General features: G+C 42.5%; 1 protein-coding gene across 4 annotated transcripts in view; it reads right to left on the bottom strand.

The window, feature by feature from the left end:
* The window catches only part of GALNT15 (polypeptide N-acetylgalactosaminyltransferase 15), a 33,957-nt gene extending 16,751 nt beyond the window's left edge, over positions 1–17,206 (bottom strand). For 3 of the 4 annotated variants that reach the window (XR_011322376.1, XM_069772208.1, XM_069772224.1), the window contains exons 1-5: positions 17,075–17,206; positions 15,588–16,133; positions 9,854–10,020; positions 9,001–9,205; positions 25–192 (exon numbers count right to left, since the gene is read on the bottom strand). Coding sequence is in view for 3 of the 4 variants with exons in the window: in XM_069772208.1 (XP_069628309.1) it covers positions 25–192; positions 9,001–9,205; positions 9,854–10,020; positions 15,588–16,133; positions 17,075–17,100 (1,112 nt within the window). In the remaining variant the exon portion in view is untranslated. Of the gene's footprint in view, positions 1–24; positions 193–9,000; positions 9,206–9,853; positions 10,021–15,587; positions 16,134–16,339; positions 16,708–17,074 lie in introns of those variants that run through there. The other variant, XM_069772215.1, reaches the window with a different exon arrangement.
* Positions 17,207–20,500: the final 3,294 nt, after the last annotated feature.

Consider the following 20,500-nt stretch of genomic DNA (forward strand, 5'->3'; position numbering starts at 1 on the left):
GCATATTGGCTGATGGACTGTTACCTGATAGGGCTGATGGGAGACTGTCGTACCTTCTCTTCATGCTCTGGCACAGGTTCCCAATGAAAATCTAGTTTCCAATCAAAAACACCTCGATGCAGGCCCACAGAGTGATAGTACTGAAAAGTCTTCCAGTCTATGACATCTATGACAGGGGAGATGACACTGTTTCTGGAAAAGACAATATAATTTATTTTCAAAGTCAAAGCACAAATTAAGTTCATTACTCTGTTAGTAAACAGTGGTTCTCCTTTTTGACACTGTCAAGCACAAGCACTCCTCTAGATGTTAAGTGCCCTTATTTTCCCTGCTTATAGAAGCTCAGGTGCTCAGTGCATGGGAATACTGAGCCTGCAGTGAGGAATCTAAAAATCAATAATTTATTGATAACCTGTACCTTGCATTGTCATTTAAAGCTATTCAGGATTTTGCTACGACTTAACCATCAGAATTCTTATAAAGTTATTTCACACAGAGGCCCCAACCTCTGATGTTATAGGCACTGCATGGATGCAAAGTTTATAGCAAAAGGTTATTTTGGCCTCACGCACTTTACCATCCTTTGATTTTCCTGTAGATGTTTGTCCTGGTTTTGGCTGGGATAGAGTTAATTTTCTTCCTAGTAGCTGGTATAGTGTTATGTCTTGCATTCAGTATGAGAAGAATATTGAGAACACACTGATGTTTTCAGTTGTTGCTGAGTACTGTTTAGACTAAGTCAAGGATTTTTCAGCTTCTCATGCCCAGACAGCAAGAAGGCTGGAGGGGCACAAGAAGTTGCGAGGGGACACAGCCAGGGCAGGTGACCCAAACTGGCCAAAGGGGTATTCCATACCATGTGACATCATGCCCAATATATAAACTGGGCAGAGTTGGCCTGCGGGGGATTACTGCTCAGGAACTAACTGGGCATCAGTCGGCAGGTGGTGAGTAATTGCATTGTGCATCACTTGTTTTGTATATCCCAATACTTTTATTATTATTGTAATTTTATTATTATTATCATCATTATTAGTTTCTTCCTTTCTGTTCTATTAAACTGTTCTTATCTCAACCCACGAGTTTTACCTTTTTTTTTTTCCAGTTCTCTCCCCCATCCCACTGGGTGGGGGGAAGAGAGTGAGTGGCTGCATGGTGCTCAGTTGCTGGCTGGGGTTAAACCATGACAATGTTCCACACACTTCATAAGTTTGTTACTTCAGGCCAATGAAGAGTGCACTTATCGTTATTTTGCTCTGCTGGTTGTTTTGCAAAAGCATTTATCACCGAGTTCATAAGCAAGTTTCTGTTTGTATTTTATCACAAGCTTAAAATGCTCTTGCAAATGCACTGTCAGAGTGTGGAACCTACTTTTAAGAGCCAGAACAGAGCCATTGCACCACAAGCAGCAATATTCCGATTAATTTCTAACTTGAGTTAAATTTGGATTACTCTGAGAAGAGGTATTAGACATTTCCCCATGGCAAACATGTCACAGTATTTCACAGTGTGTTTGTACATCATCTTGGAACTAACTAGTAGTTCAGAAGAGCCATCAGTGTTCCTTGTTTCCACGTCAATGATATATCACATTTCAAAATTTTCAGAGTATAAATGCAATGGTATTAGGGACTGCAGGAAAAAAAGCGTTGAAGAACAACACTATCCATTTCTTCTCTGTTATGCAAAAGGGATAACCTCTGGTCTCAGTGTAAGGGCTTGCCTATAGACAGAAGGTCCTCTGGAGAAAAATCAGTAACATTTACTAAGGATTAAAATACACTGGGAGAAATTACTCTTGTTCTAGAGTAAGAGTATCCATATAGGAAATTATTCTGGAGTAGCTCTTTCCCTAGAAAATAACTTCCTGTTAAAACTGAGGGAGAGAAATGCAATGGTCAATTAGGGGGCAAAAAGTAGAAGACTTTTATCTCCTCTTTTAAAGATTTATACGTAGGTCAGAGATCACTCTCGAGAGAAAGATGCTTAAAATATAATACTATCAATGACGAAAGGTCATTCAGGAGTCTCCAACGCAGTGAGCCCTTTGTGCTTTTTCATGGCAGAGACCAGAACCAACTGAGGAAGATGGTAGCTCTGGGTGATGTCAATGTAATCTTGATGTATCTTCTCTGCGTTTACAATCACTAGAGTAATGTTTTTCCAGTATTGGGGTGGGGGGAAACTCCAGATTTTGTTTTATCACAGTTATCATTTCCTGTAGAGAATTTTAGATGCCCATGGAAAAACAGAGACTACTGATCATCAGTGAATTGTATGAAGGTGAACTATGCAGAGGATACTGCTAAAATGACTCAGTTATTCCTCTGTTTCCTAACAAGAGCAGACTGTCCTATGATGAGCTAAAGGCAGAAAGATTTAAAATAGAGAAGTGATTATATTTCTCCATTCAGGTGTAAAACCAGCCTTTTTAATATGTAGTAATAGGTACTCTTAGAAACAAGCATTGGGTTTGTAAATACATGAGGAAGTTTTATGGTCACCTGCAACATTTGTAGGCATATACATTAAGGCAGTGATTTGCTGTCACACTCCCACAGGACTCAAGAATAAATGGGAAGAAACTATACTAAAAATAATAAAGCTGATATCCTCCCCTGATTCTCTTGATGATACCCTTGTGATACAGTTTCGTATCCAGGACAGGAACAACCACCTCAAACTCAAGCCAGCAGGAGCCTTTCTACTGAAAGCTGTATTTAACCTTTACTCACAAACAGCATGAAAAGGAAACTAACTGCTTCTAGAAGTTACTAAAATGTAGTGTCCTGATGGACTCACACAAGCAGGTGTTTTTTCTTTGATATGCTGAGAAAAATCCATCTAACAAGTTAAATGGATTTTTTATAAGACTAAACTTCAGAAAATGAAAAGTCACTGTAATTGTAACTTTTACAGCTTGCTGCATTCTCCAGTGTACCAGTGTACCAGTATCTCTGACAACTCATTAGGAGCGTAGTTGGAGTTGTATACTTCCCATCTCAGTTTGTTGCTACTTGCTGAAATGCATGCTATCTATTGCTATTTGTTTATCCTTTCTCATCCAGACAGGGCTGAGGAACTAATGACCCCAGGGTAATTCAGAGTTAAGAGGGAAATATCAGGAAGGTGTATCTGAGTGGAAGCCAGAGGAGGCAATGTAGACTAAACCATTCAAAAAACCTTGACCATGAAGATTAGACCACACGTGCATATCCAAGATAGTTCAGATGGAGACAATGCAGATACTCGGTTATGCTCAGATATATTCTGGATCAGATAATCCAGACATTTCAGACTATCCTACATTTTCATATCATTTCAGCCATTTAAAATCTGTCCTTTTGGATCCACCCTAAATTTGTTGCCATTATAAAACTCAAAATGCTTCTAGCATCAGTGCAATTGCTCATAACAGTAAGTAAGCACCACAGTAGTAGTTCTTGTTGAAATAATCCTTTATTTTTAATGCATGCTTTTGCTTTGCTTGTCATTGGGCATTGATTCTTCAATGCCATTCAAGAAAAATACCTGCATTGATGTAATGGATTCTGATGGTTTGGAAACCAAGCAATTATCCAAACTATCAGCAAATTATGACATGGAAAATTACAGTGTTTAAGACAGCTGAAAATAACTCACTGGATAGGTCACATTCTACCCTGGCTAAATTCAACAATAAACCAGAAAGACATAAAATCTAATCTCCTTTCCCACAAAATTGTACAGTACAAACTGATAACTGTGCTTCAGAACTATTAGTCTAGTAGTTCTTTCAGAATGCCAAGATTAACAGTTTTCAAGTGTATGTTTGTAAGTGTAATGCTAGATCTTCATCTAGTATAAACTGGTGTAGCTCTGCTGAAACCAATAGAAACATACATTCTTAAAACGTTATATATTGGGAGTGTCTTCTGATCTCAAATAGAGGAATCCAATAACTTTATCTTGTGTGAAAACTGGTCAATGTCCAATTTTAATCTTAATCAAGCAGTGCTTTACCTATCTTTTCGTATTAATGCTTTTTTTATAAAAGATCTGTTTTCTGCATATTCGGTCATGGTTTGATGTTTGTGTGATTCTAAATGCAAATTTGCAGCAGAAGGTAACTGAAAGTTGGAAGGCGTTCTTAGCTATTCTTTTTAACTGGGTAACTGGCAGACAGTCAGCAGCTTCTCGGCACTTTGAAATGAAACACACACTGGCAAACTACTGCTAATTTTACTCTGTGGAATCCAAGGAAAGGAAAAACCAAGAAATTCAAATACAACTAGCAGCAAGGCTTTGAACCATTTGACTAATTTGTGAATACTTCAAATGCTTGGAACACACATGAACTACAAAAGGTCACAATTCCATGAAAAAGAGCAACCCAAACAAGAACAATTTCCTGGTTTGGGATTTCTCAACCAAATACGATTGCAAATGAAATGTCTTCCCATGACCCTTTACAGTGACCATGGACATTATGTTCTTTTCTATTTTTAGAATAAGTAACATGAGGAGAGGACGATTTAATTAACACATCTGTTTTGAAGTTTTAGATACACTGTTTTTTGAAAGTGCTTTTCATTGATTTATACTTTCTTTTGCTGAGAAGGGAACAGATTTTAATCTGTTTAAATCTCCCTTTAAATAAGAAGGAATAAAAAAAAACCAAACATGAAAATGATATATTTTCCTCAACCAGTTTCAGAGTGGATCATTCCCTGCAAAAATTAGACAGCTAGGAAATCCAGGCAGTCCAAGTTCTCTGGCTCTGCACAGAGTCAAAACTTCAGTGAGTAACTGAGAACCCAAGCTGATTCCACAGCATGCTGCATTTTCACTGAAAGCACCTTGCTGGCTGGCTGAAGTCTTCAGGGAAACAGTAATGCAAAACACTTGAAATCAGATAGGGTTAATAAAAAGATAAAATGCAGTGATCAGGAATGGTAAAGCTATGGTATAAAGAATTACTTACCTTACAGACCTACTCCAGACTAGCTTAGGGCATATGAACAGTCTCCTTGAATTGACAGACTATTCATTTGCTAAGCACTAAACATATACTTCAAATCTCTGCTAGGTAGAGTGCTAAGGGAATGCTTTATTTAAAAAAATAATCTTTTGAACCTGTCTTTTTTGTTAAAATATTCCAATTGTATGTGGTGTACCAAAATCTGTAGGAGAGACCAATACCTTTTTACACTGGACAGTTAGGGCACTGTGCCATGAATCATGCCTAAATCCTCATTGCTCCTACTTTTGGCAGTAATGCTTGCTTTTGGCTTTAGATTCTCATCTTCAGTTTCTTTACCTCAACTTCTTTAAAATAGGTCACCTACTGATCCTGATCAACCGTGAAAGATTGTAAAGAGATAGCATTTCTTCACATAACATACCATGTAAATGCAGAACATTAATTTACTGAATTTGAAATGAGTGTTATTGACAAATGGAGTATATAAAATGATCAGGCAAAATGCAAAGTCCCAGGAAGCAGGCTGTTATATGTGAAGTATATGGAAGGTTTTCAGAACAAGAAGAGTAGCACAGAAATACATGTTCGGGTGCTCGGGTTGTGTGGGCTCTGGATGGATAACATGCTTCCCTGAGGCTGTGATAAGGTAGAAAATAGACGGCTTATGTATTTGGTAGCTTGAAAAGCTGGGGTATGGGCCACTGAGAAGTGGAGAATCAGATGAAAAGAGATGAGGAAGCTGGTCAACTTTAGTGCAAAACATTTCCCTTCTCTCTAGTGTATTACCATAAAACTAGAACCACAAAGAAATTTTCTGGACAGCAGAACTCTGTTTCTATTCCTGTATCTACAAGCAGACGCTCCCATTCAGGATTGAATGGGAGCAAACAGCAAATAAGATACCTTTCCACTGCTATCTTCATTTCTCATTCTCTTTAACAGCATTTTCATTAAAGATTAGTGACATAGAATCACGGACCTAAGTAGAGGCACTTTGAATTTTAGAAACTAGATAGGCTTCTTGTAATAATATCACAGGCTTCCGTTTCCTAATGTAATATTTGAGATCTGGTATAGGAGTGCACCAGCAATAGAGGGAAACAGCCCTAGCAATGAGGAGCAGGGGAAAGGTCCTAAGGGCAAGTTACCCCTTTGCAAGCCACCCGTCTGCCACAGTTATAGTGCCCATGCCTTTTATAGAGGTGGAATTCCTTGTCAAGGAGATAATCAAGGCTCATTCTGCTTTCATGCAGTATTCTCAGGAACCACACTTTGGATCTTTTTTTAAAAAATCATCCTGCTTCAGCATGATGGTCGCTGTTTTTAGGTTAAAGGAACAACATTTTCAAGGCTTCATGGCACCGTTCATTATATGCCCCCTCTGCCTTTCTCTGCCTTTGGACTGAATACAAAATAGCAGCTGTCTTCTGCAGTCTCCTGGAAATGACAAACCCTTCAAAAGATGCCTGTAATAATGGCACAGCTGCATTACTATGCACCATGCTACTCACCTGGAATTAGCCTGGAACACAAACAGTTGTCAAATGAAATGATCTGTGGGGCATCTCATCTAGTTTTCTAATGCTGTCCAGGTGCCTATGGTATTCATCCCTGAATAATCAAAATGTCAAGGGATGCTTTACAAACCACTGAACCATTCTCTAGGCAATATACTAAGCTGATGCACAGCTTCCCAGGCAATTTGTTAGGTATGGTTCACAGAACTAGTCCCAGTCAAGGTGCCCATAAGTGCATGTGTAATGATTTTAGAAAGACTTAATACTTTTGGGGAAAATAGTTTTGATTGGATTAGTGAATAAAACCATGATGTAGGGAGATGAAATGTCATCACCCAGAGCAAGTCAAATATCTGTCAAATACTACCATACCTGTAAAATTCAGATAATTTTTCTCATGTTTGTCCTGTCCATCATTACTACAGGCTACTAAAAATTGGGGGTGTCTCCCTTTTTGTGAGTATGTTCAAATCACAGTGAGGTCTCAGTTTGGGCAAGGATGTCTCGACATTGCTCTAAGACAGGTCACAATAATAGTGGTAGATCTGATCAGGAGCCTAGAAAATTAGGCTTAATCACAATTTTCAAAGTTAAAATCTCCCTCAAGCTCCATTAAGCTCCTGCAAAGTTTTGAGCTTTGGAAAAGCTGCATTTTTTTCTTGCCAGCAAGCAACTCACTCACTTAGTCCAGGTGATTGTTTTCCCATCTTGTCTCTCCAGCAAAAGTGCATGAGTTGCAGCTTGATTGGTACATTAAGAAGAGGAAAGATGGATATTTCACCAGTCACTGTAAGCTTCTTTTCACTGTACGTTCCTCATTTGGGTAGTCTCAGGGAGTGCACATGATTCAATTTAACAGCTCCTCAGCTGCTAAATGAAGCCAAGTTGACTATGCTAATGCTTTACATTTCCATAGTGATCTCGATGCAAGCATTACAAGCAATTTAGGAAAAATCATGAATGAACTTCCTTATCAGGTCAGTGTTATTATCATCATTCTTCAGCTAGGGAAAGAGGGACAGTGAGGGAAAGTGATTGCCAGATGCCTTAGAGCATTTCTTCCCTGTGCACTGAAGAATGGCACAGGTTCTCCACACTAGCAGTGACCAAGCTTGCAGAGTCAGACATAGTGACTGGTACAGCATACAGAAAGGGATGGCTTAGCCCATACTATTATCCAAACACTCTTCCACCTTTGCTCCATTGATCCAATTAGCCATTTGCTTACTCAGTGTTAAATTCCGCCCTCCTAGAAGAACGAATGAGCACATGGGCCCTAGAGAGGAAGAGAATCCCTTTCTCACCCCCTGATGACAGTGCTACAGAAATCTCAGAGTGATGGTAGGCTCGGTGGCTTTGCATTCTCTCAGCAGGAATAATTTTTGATGGTGAATCACTACACTTGTGGTGGGATCCTAATTTTTCTCTTGCCATTGTAATTCTCCCTTCACTATAGCTCTCCTCTGAGACTTTCTGTAACTTTTTTAGTTTCAGCAATACAGCCTTGAATAAGGACTGGCCAATCGATACAGATAGGAGTTTTGCATGAACATCAACAATAGACTATAGCTCAAGGCAGAAGAATCATGAAGTATATTCATAATAAACCATCTAAAAAGTCAGCAGACAAAAAATAATCTGCTTTTCAAGGAGGACCTTTTAGAAAAGAATATTCCTGACATCCTAGGGCAGCATTACTCTTGCTTTCAGTATTCTTAATGTTTTCATCTGAATGATGTAATACTTTCTAAAAACTCACATTAATTCTCTTATAAGCAAACATAATCAGCCATAAAAGCAGCTTGTTCCAGTGCCTGGGAACAGCCTTTGAAGGTCTTTAGTGTGACTATTTAATGGTCTGGTAAGAGTTTTAAAGGTTTTTTTTTCTTGTACCCCCTCTAGCAATTATTCATTTTTTCCCAAGTGGCTTATGGGCAATGATAGACAAGTTAATGTACAAAATTTTCTTTCAGAAAAGTCCCTTTAATAAAGGATTTACTGTTATGTAATTTTTGAAACATTTGCAGTGATTTAATCTCTTTGAAGGACTTGGGGACTGCATAGGTGAGCTCAGCGGTACAGGTGACATTGGTATGTAGCCAAACTGGCTCAGGAGGACAAAGCATTTTATCCTTAGCTTCAGCACTGAGACAGCTAAAAAGTAAAAACAGAGTCTTGCAGTAGTTTCTCTGGTGGATGTTTGCCAATTTACAAACAGCTTGAGACTGCAACCTTTTTAATTCACACCACCAGGAAGCCTTCTTACAGCTCTAACTGGATACAAACTCTGACAGTTCAGTGATACTGGGTGTGAAGGGAGGGTTATCAGCTGTGTGACCTATCCTGCTTCCCACGTATCAGAGTGATGCATGTGGTGATAAGGTAGAAAATAAAAGCAATGTGACCAGAAGGAAGAAGGTAATCAAGAGAGGATAAAAAAAATACCAGATCTTTCCAAGTGCATCTCTTTCAGCAGAAGTTAGCATATGTAGGGACCTCAGAGGTCACAGGGATATTTACCGATTGCTGGACAGCCTGGCTAGGAGGGGTTCCAGCCAGCCCTTTTGACACTCGCAGTGTGAATCCATGAAGACGAGCACATCCCCGGTTGCCCGTGCAGCTCCTAGCATCCGACCTCTGATGACTCCAAGCCTCTTGTTGCTCCGGATGAGTTTCACACCATCCAGCTTAGAGATGTATTCACTCAGAGCTGACTTCAGAGGCCCTGTCAGAAACAGAACGGTCACTGAAATGTTTTAGCTTTGATTCAAGCTGTTACAGAAAAGGAACAGGTAGTAGTAGATGCTACTTCTTGCTGGTAAAATGTTTTGGGGGCATTTGTTTTACCTAGCCAAGTAGGCCATGTTCCAAATATTCCCACAGCAGCATAATGTCAAAGAGAAGCAGAGACTAATGGAAACTGAGATTCACTAGGCGTGAAGCTATTCTTGTGGGAAATTTAATAGCCTCCTCTCCTGTTCTCAGCAAAAGGTGGATGCTCTCATCATCTCATAAAAGGCGCAGATCAGAGTGAGATACTACAGGTATTTGGCTTTCCCAAGCACTTTGGATTAATTCAGCAATGTGGAGTTTTCCACTCTATGCTTCAGCCAAAGTCCAAGTCTGGAAATTATTACAGCAGATCTGGTGCAGTGGGAGGGCTAAGATTTGCATACTGTGATCTTATTTTAAAGTAAGAAATTTCAGAGTGATTGGAAATGATGGGGAAAAAAGAAACATATGTCAAAGTTGAAAGGCTAAACTGAATTCTAGGGATGGAAGAGTGAAACCTGGCAGCCAGCTCCAGGAGGAGGACAGTTTCTTCCCCGAAACTTTGGAAAAAAGAGCTCACGTATAGAGAAATTGGGGCTACCTTGCTGGCTGAGATCGTCGACTAGGATGATATCCTTAAGGGAGGCCTTTGGGGCTGTGTCCATAATGCTGTGCACAGTTCTCAGCAGAGTAGACCAGGCTTCGTCATGGAAACAGATGATGACACTAGCAGTAGGCAGACTGTAGTCATATTCTTGCTGTAGGCACCTGCATGGGATCAAATGAGGGGGACACTTGAGACACTGGAAACACTGGTACAAGTGGCTACTTTTTTCTCAGAGCAAAGTTGTAACCTTCAGGGATGGAAAGCAGTTTAAGGTCTCAGCTCACTTCTAAGGAAGAAATGGAAGTATTAAGGTGTCCAAGGCTGGAATACAAAGTGAATATATAGGAATGACACTATAAAAATTAAATATAAAACCAGTAAAGTTTTGCTATGTTCTGAGATACTTTTTTCTGCTTGGGCTTCCTCAAAACACAGACCCCAAACAGAAATGGTCCAGAAGGTAAAGAAAAACTGAAAAGACAATTAAACAAAGCAGAGAGGGGTATAAAGCAGGTCAGTCAGCCTCCACCAATTTCCACACTTTCTCAAGTAACAGGGAAAAGAGCAAAGTGAAATGCAGTACCTTTAAGACTAACAAGTAAAATAACTCATCTGCACAACAGATCAGTATACCTGTAGACTGCCTGACCAGGAACCTAATGAATGGAGCCTGTACAGGAAAGAAATGCATCCTTACACGGGCAATGAAAACAAATAAAGATACATTTAGGAAAGTAAATCTATTTTCCCTATAAAGTTTGTACAGGTTGCTTTTTCCAATGAAAACGAATCACTGATGAATGAGGCTCCCAACTGGGTAGATTCTCTCTGTGCCATTTTCTGCTACCTGCTTTAGAGGTACTGACACAATCTACTGCAAGACACCTGGCTGCATGAGTCGCTGTATGGCGTTCCTAGAGATGCTCCAGAGTGCCAGCTGGGGCCCATGGCGCCTCAGTTTTCCATGGGGCCAAAATTTCACCCATGACACTGAAACAACTTCCATCAAAATTACAGTGAATTAGATGTTGCTTTGGCAACTCAAGCCTTTAAGAATGAAAACTACTTCCTATTCATCCTCACAGAAACTGTGTATGAAAATTATAAACCCTCCCTCATCAAATGGCTGTTTCATAAATGTAAATAAAGGATCTACAAATCGCATTCATGACAAAAAGTGTTTTCTGATGTACCAGTCTTGGTTCAGAGACACAGGACACACTATACTGTCATGAGGATGCATGTTTTCCAGAAAAGGCCTTCAAATGCCCGTTGTAGAGGTGCAAAGACTGTGCCTATATATCTGCTTTGCCTAGATTAGAAAACACATTTTAAAATCTTTCCATTTCCTGAGTAGCAGTCGTTCAGTTTCCTAATTCATTCAATCTCCAGCAGCAAGAACTTCTTCAAGGAATTACAGAATTGGCTGAATGTGGCCTGTTGTTATTTCAGCATTTTTGTATTGTCAAGCAAATCATCATACAGATTTTACAGTGGTTGTTAAACATTTAGCTACTCAGCAGAAGCTCATGTAAGGGATATAATTTTAATATTGCTATGTTTATTACCATTTTACTTAGTGCTTCTATTCATGGACTGAGGCCCTAGGATGCTAGACACTATTCAGACACAAAGCTGCTTATCATTTAAGAGAATCCATAGTCTGAATGATTTAATAACAAATACAAATAAATGAATACTATAGATACACTTCTGGGAATATAAATTTAAAATTAGCACAATTATAATAGTTTATTATAGTTTATAATATTTCACATTAATATACTTTTGTATGGAGAGGCAAATTTTCCTGATGATTTTTACATTGTAATGAATCTATGTTGTCCTTGGTTTGCTAATTTTCTGTAATCAACAATGTTGTTATATCACAGTTTCATATGGGATAATTATTTCCATTTTCAGCAGGATGGAGACAAGGATACTGTCACGACTTGGCAGTGTTTGTATTTGCAGGTACAAGAATCCAGAGGTAATTAAGAAAAGTGAAGATCTGATGGAGTCCTTTTACTATAAGGCAGCTTCCAATCAGGAACATTCAGTACAGCTATAAGCACCTATATTTTGTGCCATAATACTACAATGCCTTGTTGCTAGTACTGTGGTTATAGCAAAAAAATAAGGCTGTTGTGGAATCTTAATTGGAAAAGAATTGAAAATAACTGTACTTGAATACATAACCTAGGTGGCGAGTGTTTAGTTGCCATGGAGATTGGCAAAGACTTGCAATACAGATATCTAATCTTCAGAAAAATGTAAAAGGGTAATGATATACAGAAATACCTTCCCTGTAATTTGGAGCAGTTTCATAGGCTGTCCATCATAAATTGGCATTTCAAAAAGTCAGGGCTGTGACTGATATAAGACATAGTGATTTAACCCAATTTGTGAAAAATAAGGGATTGTCACATGCAGCAATGAACAGGACAGCAATTCTGACATGGCAAAGACACTGCTGACAGGGACTCCCATTCACCTTCAGGAAAATGTCTCACTGAGATTCAGGTCCCAACAGCACTCAGGTGGAAGCTATACTTTTTTAATGAAACTTAAAACCTTTTAAGATACATTGTGAGTTCCTCTTTGCCTGGATACTTTTGACACTCAAGCCCAAGAGAGGAAAACAGATCTTTTTTTGGGCAGAACCCCCATCACAAAAGTCACAATGGCAGGCTTGATTTAGGTCCACTGTCCCAGGAGGGTGTCAACAGCAGCTGGACCAACTGATAGCAGCAGAAAGCACTCTGAGGGATGAAGGTACCTCAGAGGATTAGCCTTGATGCAGAACAACTTTCTAGTACAACTGGACAAGTTATTAGGCTTTTTCACCCAGAAACCCTGCTGTGTCAAAACTGGTATTCAAAGTAAATGGGGCAAAACAAGGTACCTGATTCATCTGTTGGGGTATGTTTTACTGTGGGATCAGTAGGAGCGCTGGAAGAGACCGTTCTATGCACCTACTTTCTGAAAAGTAGCACAAAACATTCAACTGAAAAGTCATGCAAAGAGATGTGGGTTATGTTAGAAGCTGGGGTCAGATGAGAGAGGTCTAAAGTATTGCTTTCCAGGTGAGGAAGTTGGATCCCGGGCTGTCAAGGCACAGCCCAGCCTGCAGGCTCTGGTTTATTTCCAGCAGAGCTCTGTACTGTTCACATAAGAAAAAAACTGTAGTTATGCTGCTCATTGCTCCAATGCAACGCACAACAGACCTCTTTATGTGATTTTCTGAGGAATGGCAGCTAAGTATGTCTTATGGCATTTACCTTGTATCTTACACTCCGGTTTAAGAGTAAACATGAAGCATGCAAGTGTGAAGTTTGGCCGGCCTTATTTTACAGTATCTGGAAGTGCTTCACAATTAGTAGACATAGCTTCTGGTGTGAAGCATTTGCTGTCTAATTTCAAGTGAAATGAGAGAGACCGAGTCCATGGAGCTAACTCACTGAAATGCCTCTAACTGGTTGGGTTCTCTCCAACTAAATAGTAAGACATTATTAGGAGCAGCATGATTCAAACAGAATAGAGTAATAGACAATCTGATTCATTACTGGTTCACTCTCATTTTACACTGCTATAAAACTGGACTGACACAGTTGTGAGCTGGGCCCCCAGAGTAAATTACACCTAAAAAATATCACTGTGGTTTGTGTGTTGGGCCATAAAGGACAGGACTGGCTTAGAGGTAGACCTCTGCTGCAGGTTTATGATCTGGATTTAGATCTGAACAACTGCGAAGCCTCAGATGTTCAGATCTGTGGTTTCAATCTGGGCTATATAAGCTGTGGTGTTGATAGCTCTTTAGGCAGTAACTAGTCAGACAGGAAAACCCATCCAAGAGCTCTGAGACCTTGGCTTAAATCTTACCAAGATTAGTATTAACTAAACCTGTCTCTTGTTGGATGGCCCTTCAGCTGCCAAAGTAAAACTGTTTTTTGGCTCACATCACAGGCAGTAAACCACGGTCATCATTCCTCCTTTGAACATTACATAGTTCAAGGAGTTGCCAGTGAAGCATGGTGAAAAATAACTGAATTAATATCAGCATTTCATTATTCAATGGAATTACCCAAATTAACACTGAACCTAGTCAGCAAGTGTAGAAAACAGTTTCATTTCTCTTTCCTTAAGATTGTCCCCTTAAATTATAGCCACCAGCTGTCTTTAAACATGTGGAAATGACCGCTAGGAAAAAATACCAGATATATTCTGTGTCTTTCTTAAACTGTTTTCTGGCACATCTTTCCACTGTGTCCTGGGGAAAAGCTACAATAGTTTTCGTTACAGGAGGCAAGGAAAAAAGATACCCACCCACATCCCCTTCCCTCAGATAGATAGACCTCAGCCCCTTTTTAACAAGCATGATGACCTGCCCCTCCTGGGCTGTCCGGGTAACTGGCTCTCAAGTCTCCGGGCTTCAAACTGAACACGTGGGGCTTCAAACACAAGGCTTGTTCGATGGGGCCTTACAGCCTGGCTGCTGCTAGCTACGGTGGTGTTGGCAGGTCTGGTCAGACACGCCGATCTCCACCTTCCTTCCTCCCAGGAGCTTCCTTTCAGTGTTTGTCGGGTCACCTATACTAAGCAAGCCGAAAGCCCCCACTCCTGACTCCTTCATCACCCCGTAAGCCCAGCGACCCCGCAGGCCTGGCAGAGGCCCACCATGAGGAGATCGCTGGGGCCGTCCTTAGAGCGAGTCGCGGCGGCGGGCAGCGGAGGGGCGGCCGCTCGCTCCCCCCCGCCCCGACCCCTCCCCGCAGCTGCTCGTCCCCTTACCGCAGAGCGGGCCGGCGGCGGGCGCAGCCGGCGGGTGGGCCGGGGCCGGGGCCGGGGCCGGGGCCTGGCCGAGCGGGGCAGCCGCCTTTCCCGCTCGACGACCCCGCAGGCCCTCGGCACCCCGTTCGCCGTGCGGATTCCCTTCCCAGCCCCAGAAGACGGACAGACAGACAACTCGGGGGAGTGGGGGAGCGGCGGGGACCGGGGCGCACCGAGCACCCCCCTGCCGCCGCCCGGCACCTGCTGCGGCGGAGGGCGCCGCGGCCGCCGGCAGGGGCCGCTGCCGCCTGCCTGCCCGCCCGCCGTCAGGGCGCCCCGTTGCCGTGGTGACGGGCCGGGCCGGGCCGGGCCGGGGCGCCGTGTCCCGGCCGCCCCGTCGCCGCGGTGAGGGTGTGGGGGAGGCGCAGGTAACGGCACACAGCGGCCGTCAGCCGGGTGGCGGCGTGCTCGTTCGCGTTGCCCTTTCTGAGCCGGTGCCCCCAGGAAGCCGTAGCTGCCTCCCTCCCCCCGACCCCTCCCGCCGCTTTTGCCGCCTGTCGGCTCCGGAGGGGCTGCAACACCCGCCGGTGTTTCGTGCAGCCTCTGCTTGGCTCCGGCAGGACCTGCCGCGGGCTCGGGGTTGCGCGGGGGCTGTGGCCCAGGGCGGGGGCGGCCGTGGGGCTGGGCAGCCGCGGGGTGCCTGCGGGAGCCGGCTGGGGCGGCTCGGGCTGCCGCCGGCTGCGGGGCCGGGGCCGCCGGAGGGAGGCCGGGCGCGTGCCCGGCTCTGAGGAATGGGGGTGTGTTCCTCGCACAGCGCGGGGAAAGACGTTACCCCGAGCCGGAGGGGAGAGTCTGACAGGAAAGACGCGGGGTTTGGAGGAGGAGAGGTTCACGGGGGGGTGGTGACAGGGAAAGGGGCAAGTTTTCTCCCAGAAATGAAATAGGCTGTTTTACTTACAACGGGTGTCGTACCTCAGGCAGCTCCCTGCGCAGAGAGATCCGCTCGCTGAGCGCTTCGTTAAAGCCATGGGTCTCCAGGCCGAGCGGCCGCTCTCCCGCAGCAGCCCCTGCCCCAGCCTGCAGAGGAAGGGACAGGAGCTGGGAGTCCGGGTCCCCCTCCGCCTTCCCCTCCGGCCGCCTGCCCTGCTGCTTCACCACGCGATAGCCCTTCCTGGCCTTGCTGTGGTTCCTTTTGCCGGTGGGCGACACAATGGCCACGATCAACTCATCCTCCCGCAGGGACAGGAAAGGTGAGAGCCCATCCAAAGGGTAATACTGCTGGCTCTCCTCCTGGGTCTCCAGCATCTCTTGGGTCTCCGCGAAGTCCATCCGATACCCTTCCCGGAGGTTGAACTCCACGGGCTGGAAAGTCCCTTCCTTGCTCTGGTTGCTGGGTGGTGGATTCAGCGTTGTAACCATCAGTAGCAAAAAGCCCAGCATCAGCAGCAACAAGAGAAACCGCAGCTTACGTGATCCATATCTGCACTTCTTCCTCAAGAACATACTGTTGGTGACAAAACGATACAGATGGTCATGTTAAATATCACTTGGATCTTTCTCAGACTCCAGTCCTCGGGTTGCAGCAAAGCCCTGGTTTTCACTATCTGCCAAGAGGATTTTTTTGCTCCCCTCGCATTTCACTGATGCCGTTTCATGCTTTCCTCGCTATTTACAGACAAAATAGAACATTCCTACTAATATTGCACTTACTGTAGTAAAACCTAGCATGGATCCAGTGAGATAAAGTAGCTCCTTTATTATACAGAGTCCCAGCTTAGTTCGGAAAGCACATGTTTAGCTGATGAAAAGAGTAACTCAAGTTTTGATTTTTTTCCTTTTAAAATTCTAAGTAAAAATCAATTCCATTTCTTATCGTTTCCCTCCAGAGTAAATCCTGCTTCTTCAAAGTTTCCAGTTGCTGCCTGGATTGAAGCGCCTTATCTCTGAAAGCAGATCTGACAGCTCTCCCCCGTTCAGAGGCTTCAAGTTAACTGTGATCAACAGATGAGAACTAGTCGGTCCCTGACTTTGTTTCACACATAACTACGGCACTCAGTCAGGAAGCACTTTGCCAGACATAATACAGAGCGATGTGTGCGTCTTTCTCTTGGTCCTAATGCCCTCACTGTTCTTGTCCTATCAAATCAAAACTTTGCAAAAGCTGTAGGAGGTGAAATATAAGAAGCAAAACATTGTATTAGAAAAGAAATCAAGGCACACCACGAATCACTCTACTTCTGAATAGCTGTATTAAGCAAAGAATGCTCAGAGCAAGAAGCAAGAATTTTATAAACTGAGTAAAAGACGGAGTGCACATGATTTATTTAAGATTAGATTTATTCATATGGTACTGTGCTAGCTGGAGTATATGAGTATATTTCATATTCAATAAATATTTACAGCTGTAGGGATTTTAACACTGACATAAGGATGCCAAATTATCACCTGGCAGACTGAAGTTTTCTTCTCATCCATAAATTTAGTATTGCAGAACAAGCAGCACTTCAAGTTTTCATTAGTCCAGGAATAACATGTAGAAAGCCTGGGCTGGAACAACAGCGACTGACACTGAAAGAAAACAACTTCTGTGATTAAAAGGGGAGCTCAGTCTCTGAGGTCTGTTTGCTAATATTGCTGGCACGGGTGCTACTGGGCATGGACTGTGGCATTTTTTGCTGTGAGATGGATGCTTGTCCAATGGGAAAAGGGGAGAGACAGTCCACATTCTTCAGTGTCACATGCCTCTTGGTCTGGCAGAGATCAGGTATGGATGTAACTCAGGTGTTACCAACCCTTTTGATGGTGGGGTCATGGGATGTGGTTTTTTTGCATATCTTGTAATATTTGATGAGCAGAAAGCTCCAGCTCCAGTAGCCATGTGATTACTGGCGAACTTCCACGTTCACCATTTGTAAAAAAGTACACTTCTAGGTATTATAGGTAAAAGAAAAGCCTGAAGGCATGAATGCAGTATACTCTAAAGGGAACCAAGGATTTGTTCTGTTTTTTTCTCTTCCCCATTACTTCCCTGTAAGGTCTTCTGTAAGTTCAGCCTATGGTTCCTGGTAAACAGCTTCCAAAAAATTAAAAATGAGAGGACACCTACTTTCAAATTAAAATGAGTCATGGCCTTCAAAAGGAAGGACGGGATAGAGCACCTTAAAATTCCTGGAGGCATGTAGCGTCTCTCACTTCTGTGTGTACTCCCCTAACCTTCTTATACAGAATGCCTTGAGGCAGTGTGACCAGTCTGCTGTGTCTTGGCACCTTCCCTACCTCAGCTGTTCTTTAAAAGGTATAATACTGCTTTAATCATATCATATTTTGATACTTCACCATTGTGTCTGTCTCCCCTTTTTAGCTTAAATTCAGAGAAAAGTAACATCCCAACCCACCTTCATCCCTAAGAATATTACTCTTTATCCTGCTTTTCATAGGGAAAAAGAAGTGTTGATGTTTTCCATTCAGTAGGGAAGCAGCACACATTTGCATTTAAAAAATCTGAGTTCAAAAGCATTCATTTAAATAACAATATGTGTCAGCCATAGAAAGACAAAATGAAATGGAAATGAAGAGACCTGTCCGAGGCACTCTGCAAAAAGCTGGCACCAGTGACTTGCAAAAGGTTCAGTTCCACAGAGTCCCATTATCAGGCATATGGAAGAAAAGAAAAGAAAAGAGAAAAGAAAAAAGAGAAAAGAAAAGAAGAAACTTAAGAGTGTGTGGAATACAGGGGAGAAAGTATTACTGGCTTTTTTTCTTTTTTACTTTTCTGATGTACCCAAGTATTTTGATTTAATTTAATTAATATTTTTGCCCTGGCTAAAATATTATAACAGGGTGCTGTAACAGCTCTGATCAAGATAATTCTAGCCTGCAGTGGTAACTGCTGTATAAATTCTGTCCTGGTATGTTCTGTGTTGCTGAGCAAATCCACTGGGGTCTCTTGTGCAGCTATGTTTCAGCTATACATGAAAAGAGACCCAATTAACAAATTTACAGCAATCTGCTACTTTTGTGACACAGCTGATGGTAGGTAATGTTATCACTGAAACATATGCATATGGATCTGTCCTTTGAATATATCCTGTCCATTTTAACAAAGAAGAAATGAACAATTACAGAAGATGTTTGGAGGTCACTTCAGTCAATTAAATGTGCAAGTATAAAACACTGGGTGGCACACTTCCAGCAGCCTCTATTCCCTGTCCGGCATGGATCTCTGTTGAAACTTGCTCACAACCATCCCCAGTTCTGCACAACAAGCCTTCCTGAACCATCTCCCATCAACCAGTCCATTTTCCAACTTCCTCTCTTAAAAATGAGCCAGGAAAGCACTGTGGTTTTCCACTGCCAGCATACAAAAGAGAGGTTGTCTTTCCAATGGATGAGCCTTTCAGTGTCTGAGAGGACACATCTTGTTTCCAAAACGCACTTGAAGAGCAGCATCACTTTTTATCATGTCCCCACCTGGAAGTCAAGAAGACCACATCCATCGTATTTTCTTTCTACCTGTGATTACTAAAAAGCATGCTACAAAGTAGGCCCTTCACTGGGACATGGAATGTGTTGCTCCTCCTGCCGAGCTGTGGCAGAGTCCCTCTCCCCAGGCATCCTGGGACACTTTCCTGTGCATCCTTGGATGGAAGAGGAAGGAGCACTGCATGTCCCAGGCTCTACCCACAGGCCTAAAGCCACTGCCTCCTTCCCCACTCCCACTCCCTTAGTGCTGCTTCATGCACGTAGCCCATGAAAGAGGCTGCCCACAAAAGGTATTGTCCTTGGACTGCTGTTCTACAGCAGACCCTAGAGCTCCTCAGTCAGTGGGAGAGGAACATGTACAGGCTGCGCAATTGTTCCGGAAAGGGCCAACCTCCGGTGCCAATGTTGGCCAGTGCCAATATTGTGTTGTCTTTCCTGATGGTCAACCCATGCAAGTGCTAAAAGACTTAGGCTCCTACCAGTCCTGGTCAGGCAGACCCAGTTGTGGAAGGTATACATACCTTCAGTAAATACAAAGCTAAGCCATATTGGCTAATCCATTCTTTAATGCTTGCTTATGCCTCTGATTGGTGAGAAAGAAATGCTCACTAATTGCCAAGAGCTAGAACTTGAAATGAAATCTAGGTCTTAGTATCCATTTGAAAAGTATTAGGAAACATAGTTGCTTTATCCAGAGTAATAAACCTCTCAGTCACTGTGGTGTAGCTGTTTGTACTTACCCTTTCCTCCCCACCTCATTTTGGCTTTATTTTTGTACAAACCATTCCCCATCACATACTTGTTAAATATTATGTGACATGTTATGTTATCGGTATGTGAAGAAACAACACATACTTTCAATGTGCAGAGCCCATATTTAACTGCCAGGAAAATAACAAAGCAAGAACAAAACCAAGGCTGGATGGAAGAAAGAGCGTGTGGACAGGTTGTTACTTACTCTTTAATAAACATCTTGGATTGATTTACACTCCTATGCCAAAAGCAGATGTGCCACCTTCCATTTAAAGACTCAACACGTAGCAGCACTCATGGTTTCATAGCTGCATGTATTATATGCCACAGCTCTTTGTGCATTTTAACAATGGCTTTGTTTGCACAGAAGTGAAGAAAGTCAGTGCATAAAATGAGACTGATTACATGGTGCACAGGATCTGTGGTGGTTTTATAAGCAAGTTACTTTCCCCATTCTTTCCAGGATACAGTAAGAAATATGTTATTTCAGATTATCACAAGATATAATTTATTTGCAGGTGTTGCAGACGTTTTGTGTACTTGGCATTGTACCAAATATTGTTCATTCAATGACATTTTCTAATAGCAAGTTAATAATAAATTAGAACAAGATTGTGTGGAACTTGGCTTCGGAGG

Source organism: Haliaeetus albicilla, chromosome 2 (genome assembly GCF_947461875.1).
Source record: "Haliaeetus albicilla chromosome 2, bHalAlb1.1, whole genome shotgun sequence".
NCBI lineage: Eukaryota > Metazoa > Chordata > Aves > Accipitriformes > Accipitridae > Haliaeetus > Haliaeetus albicilla.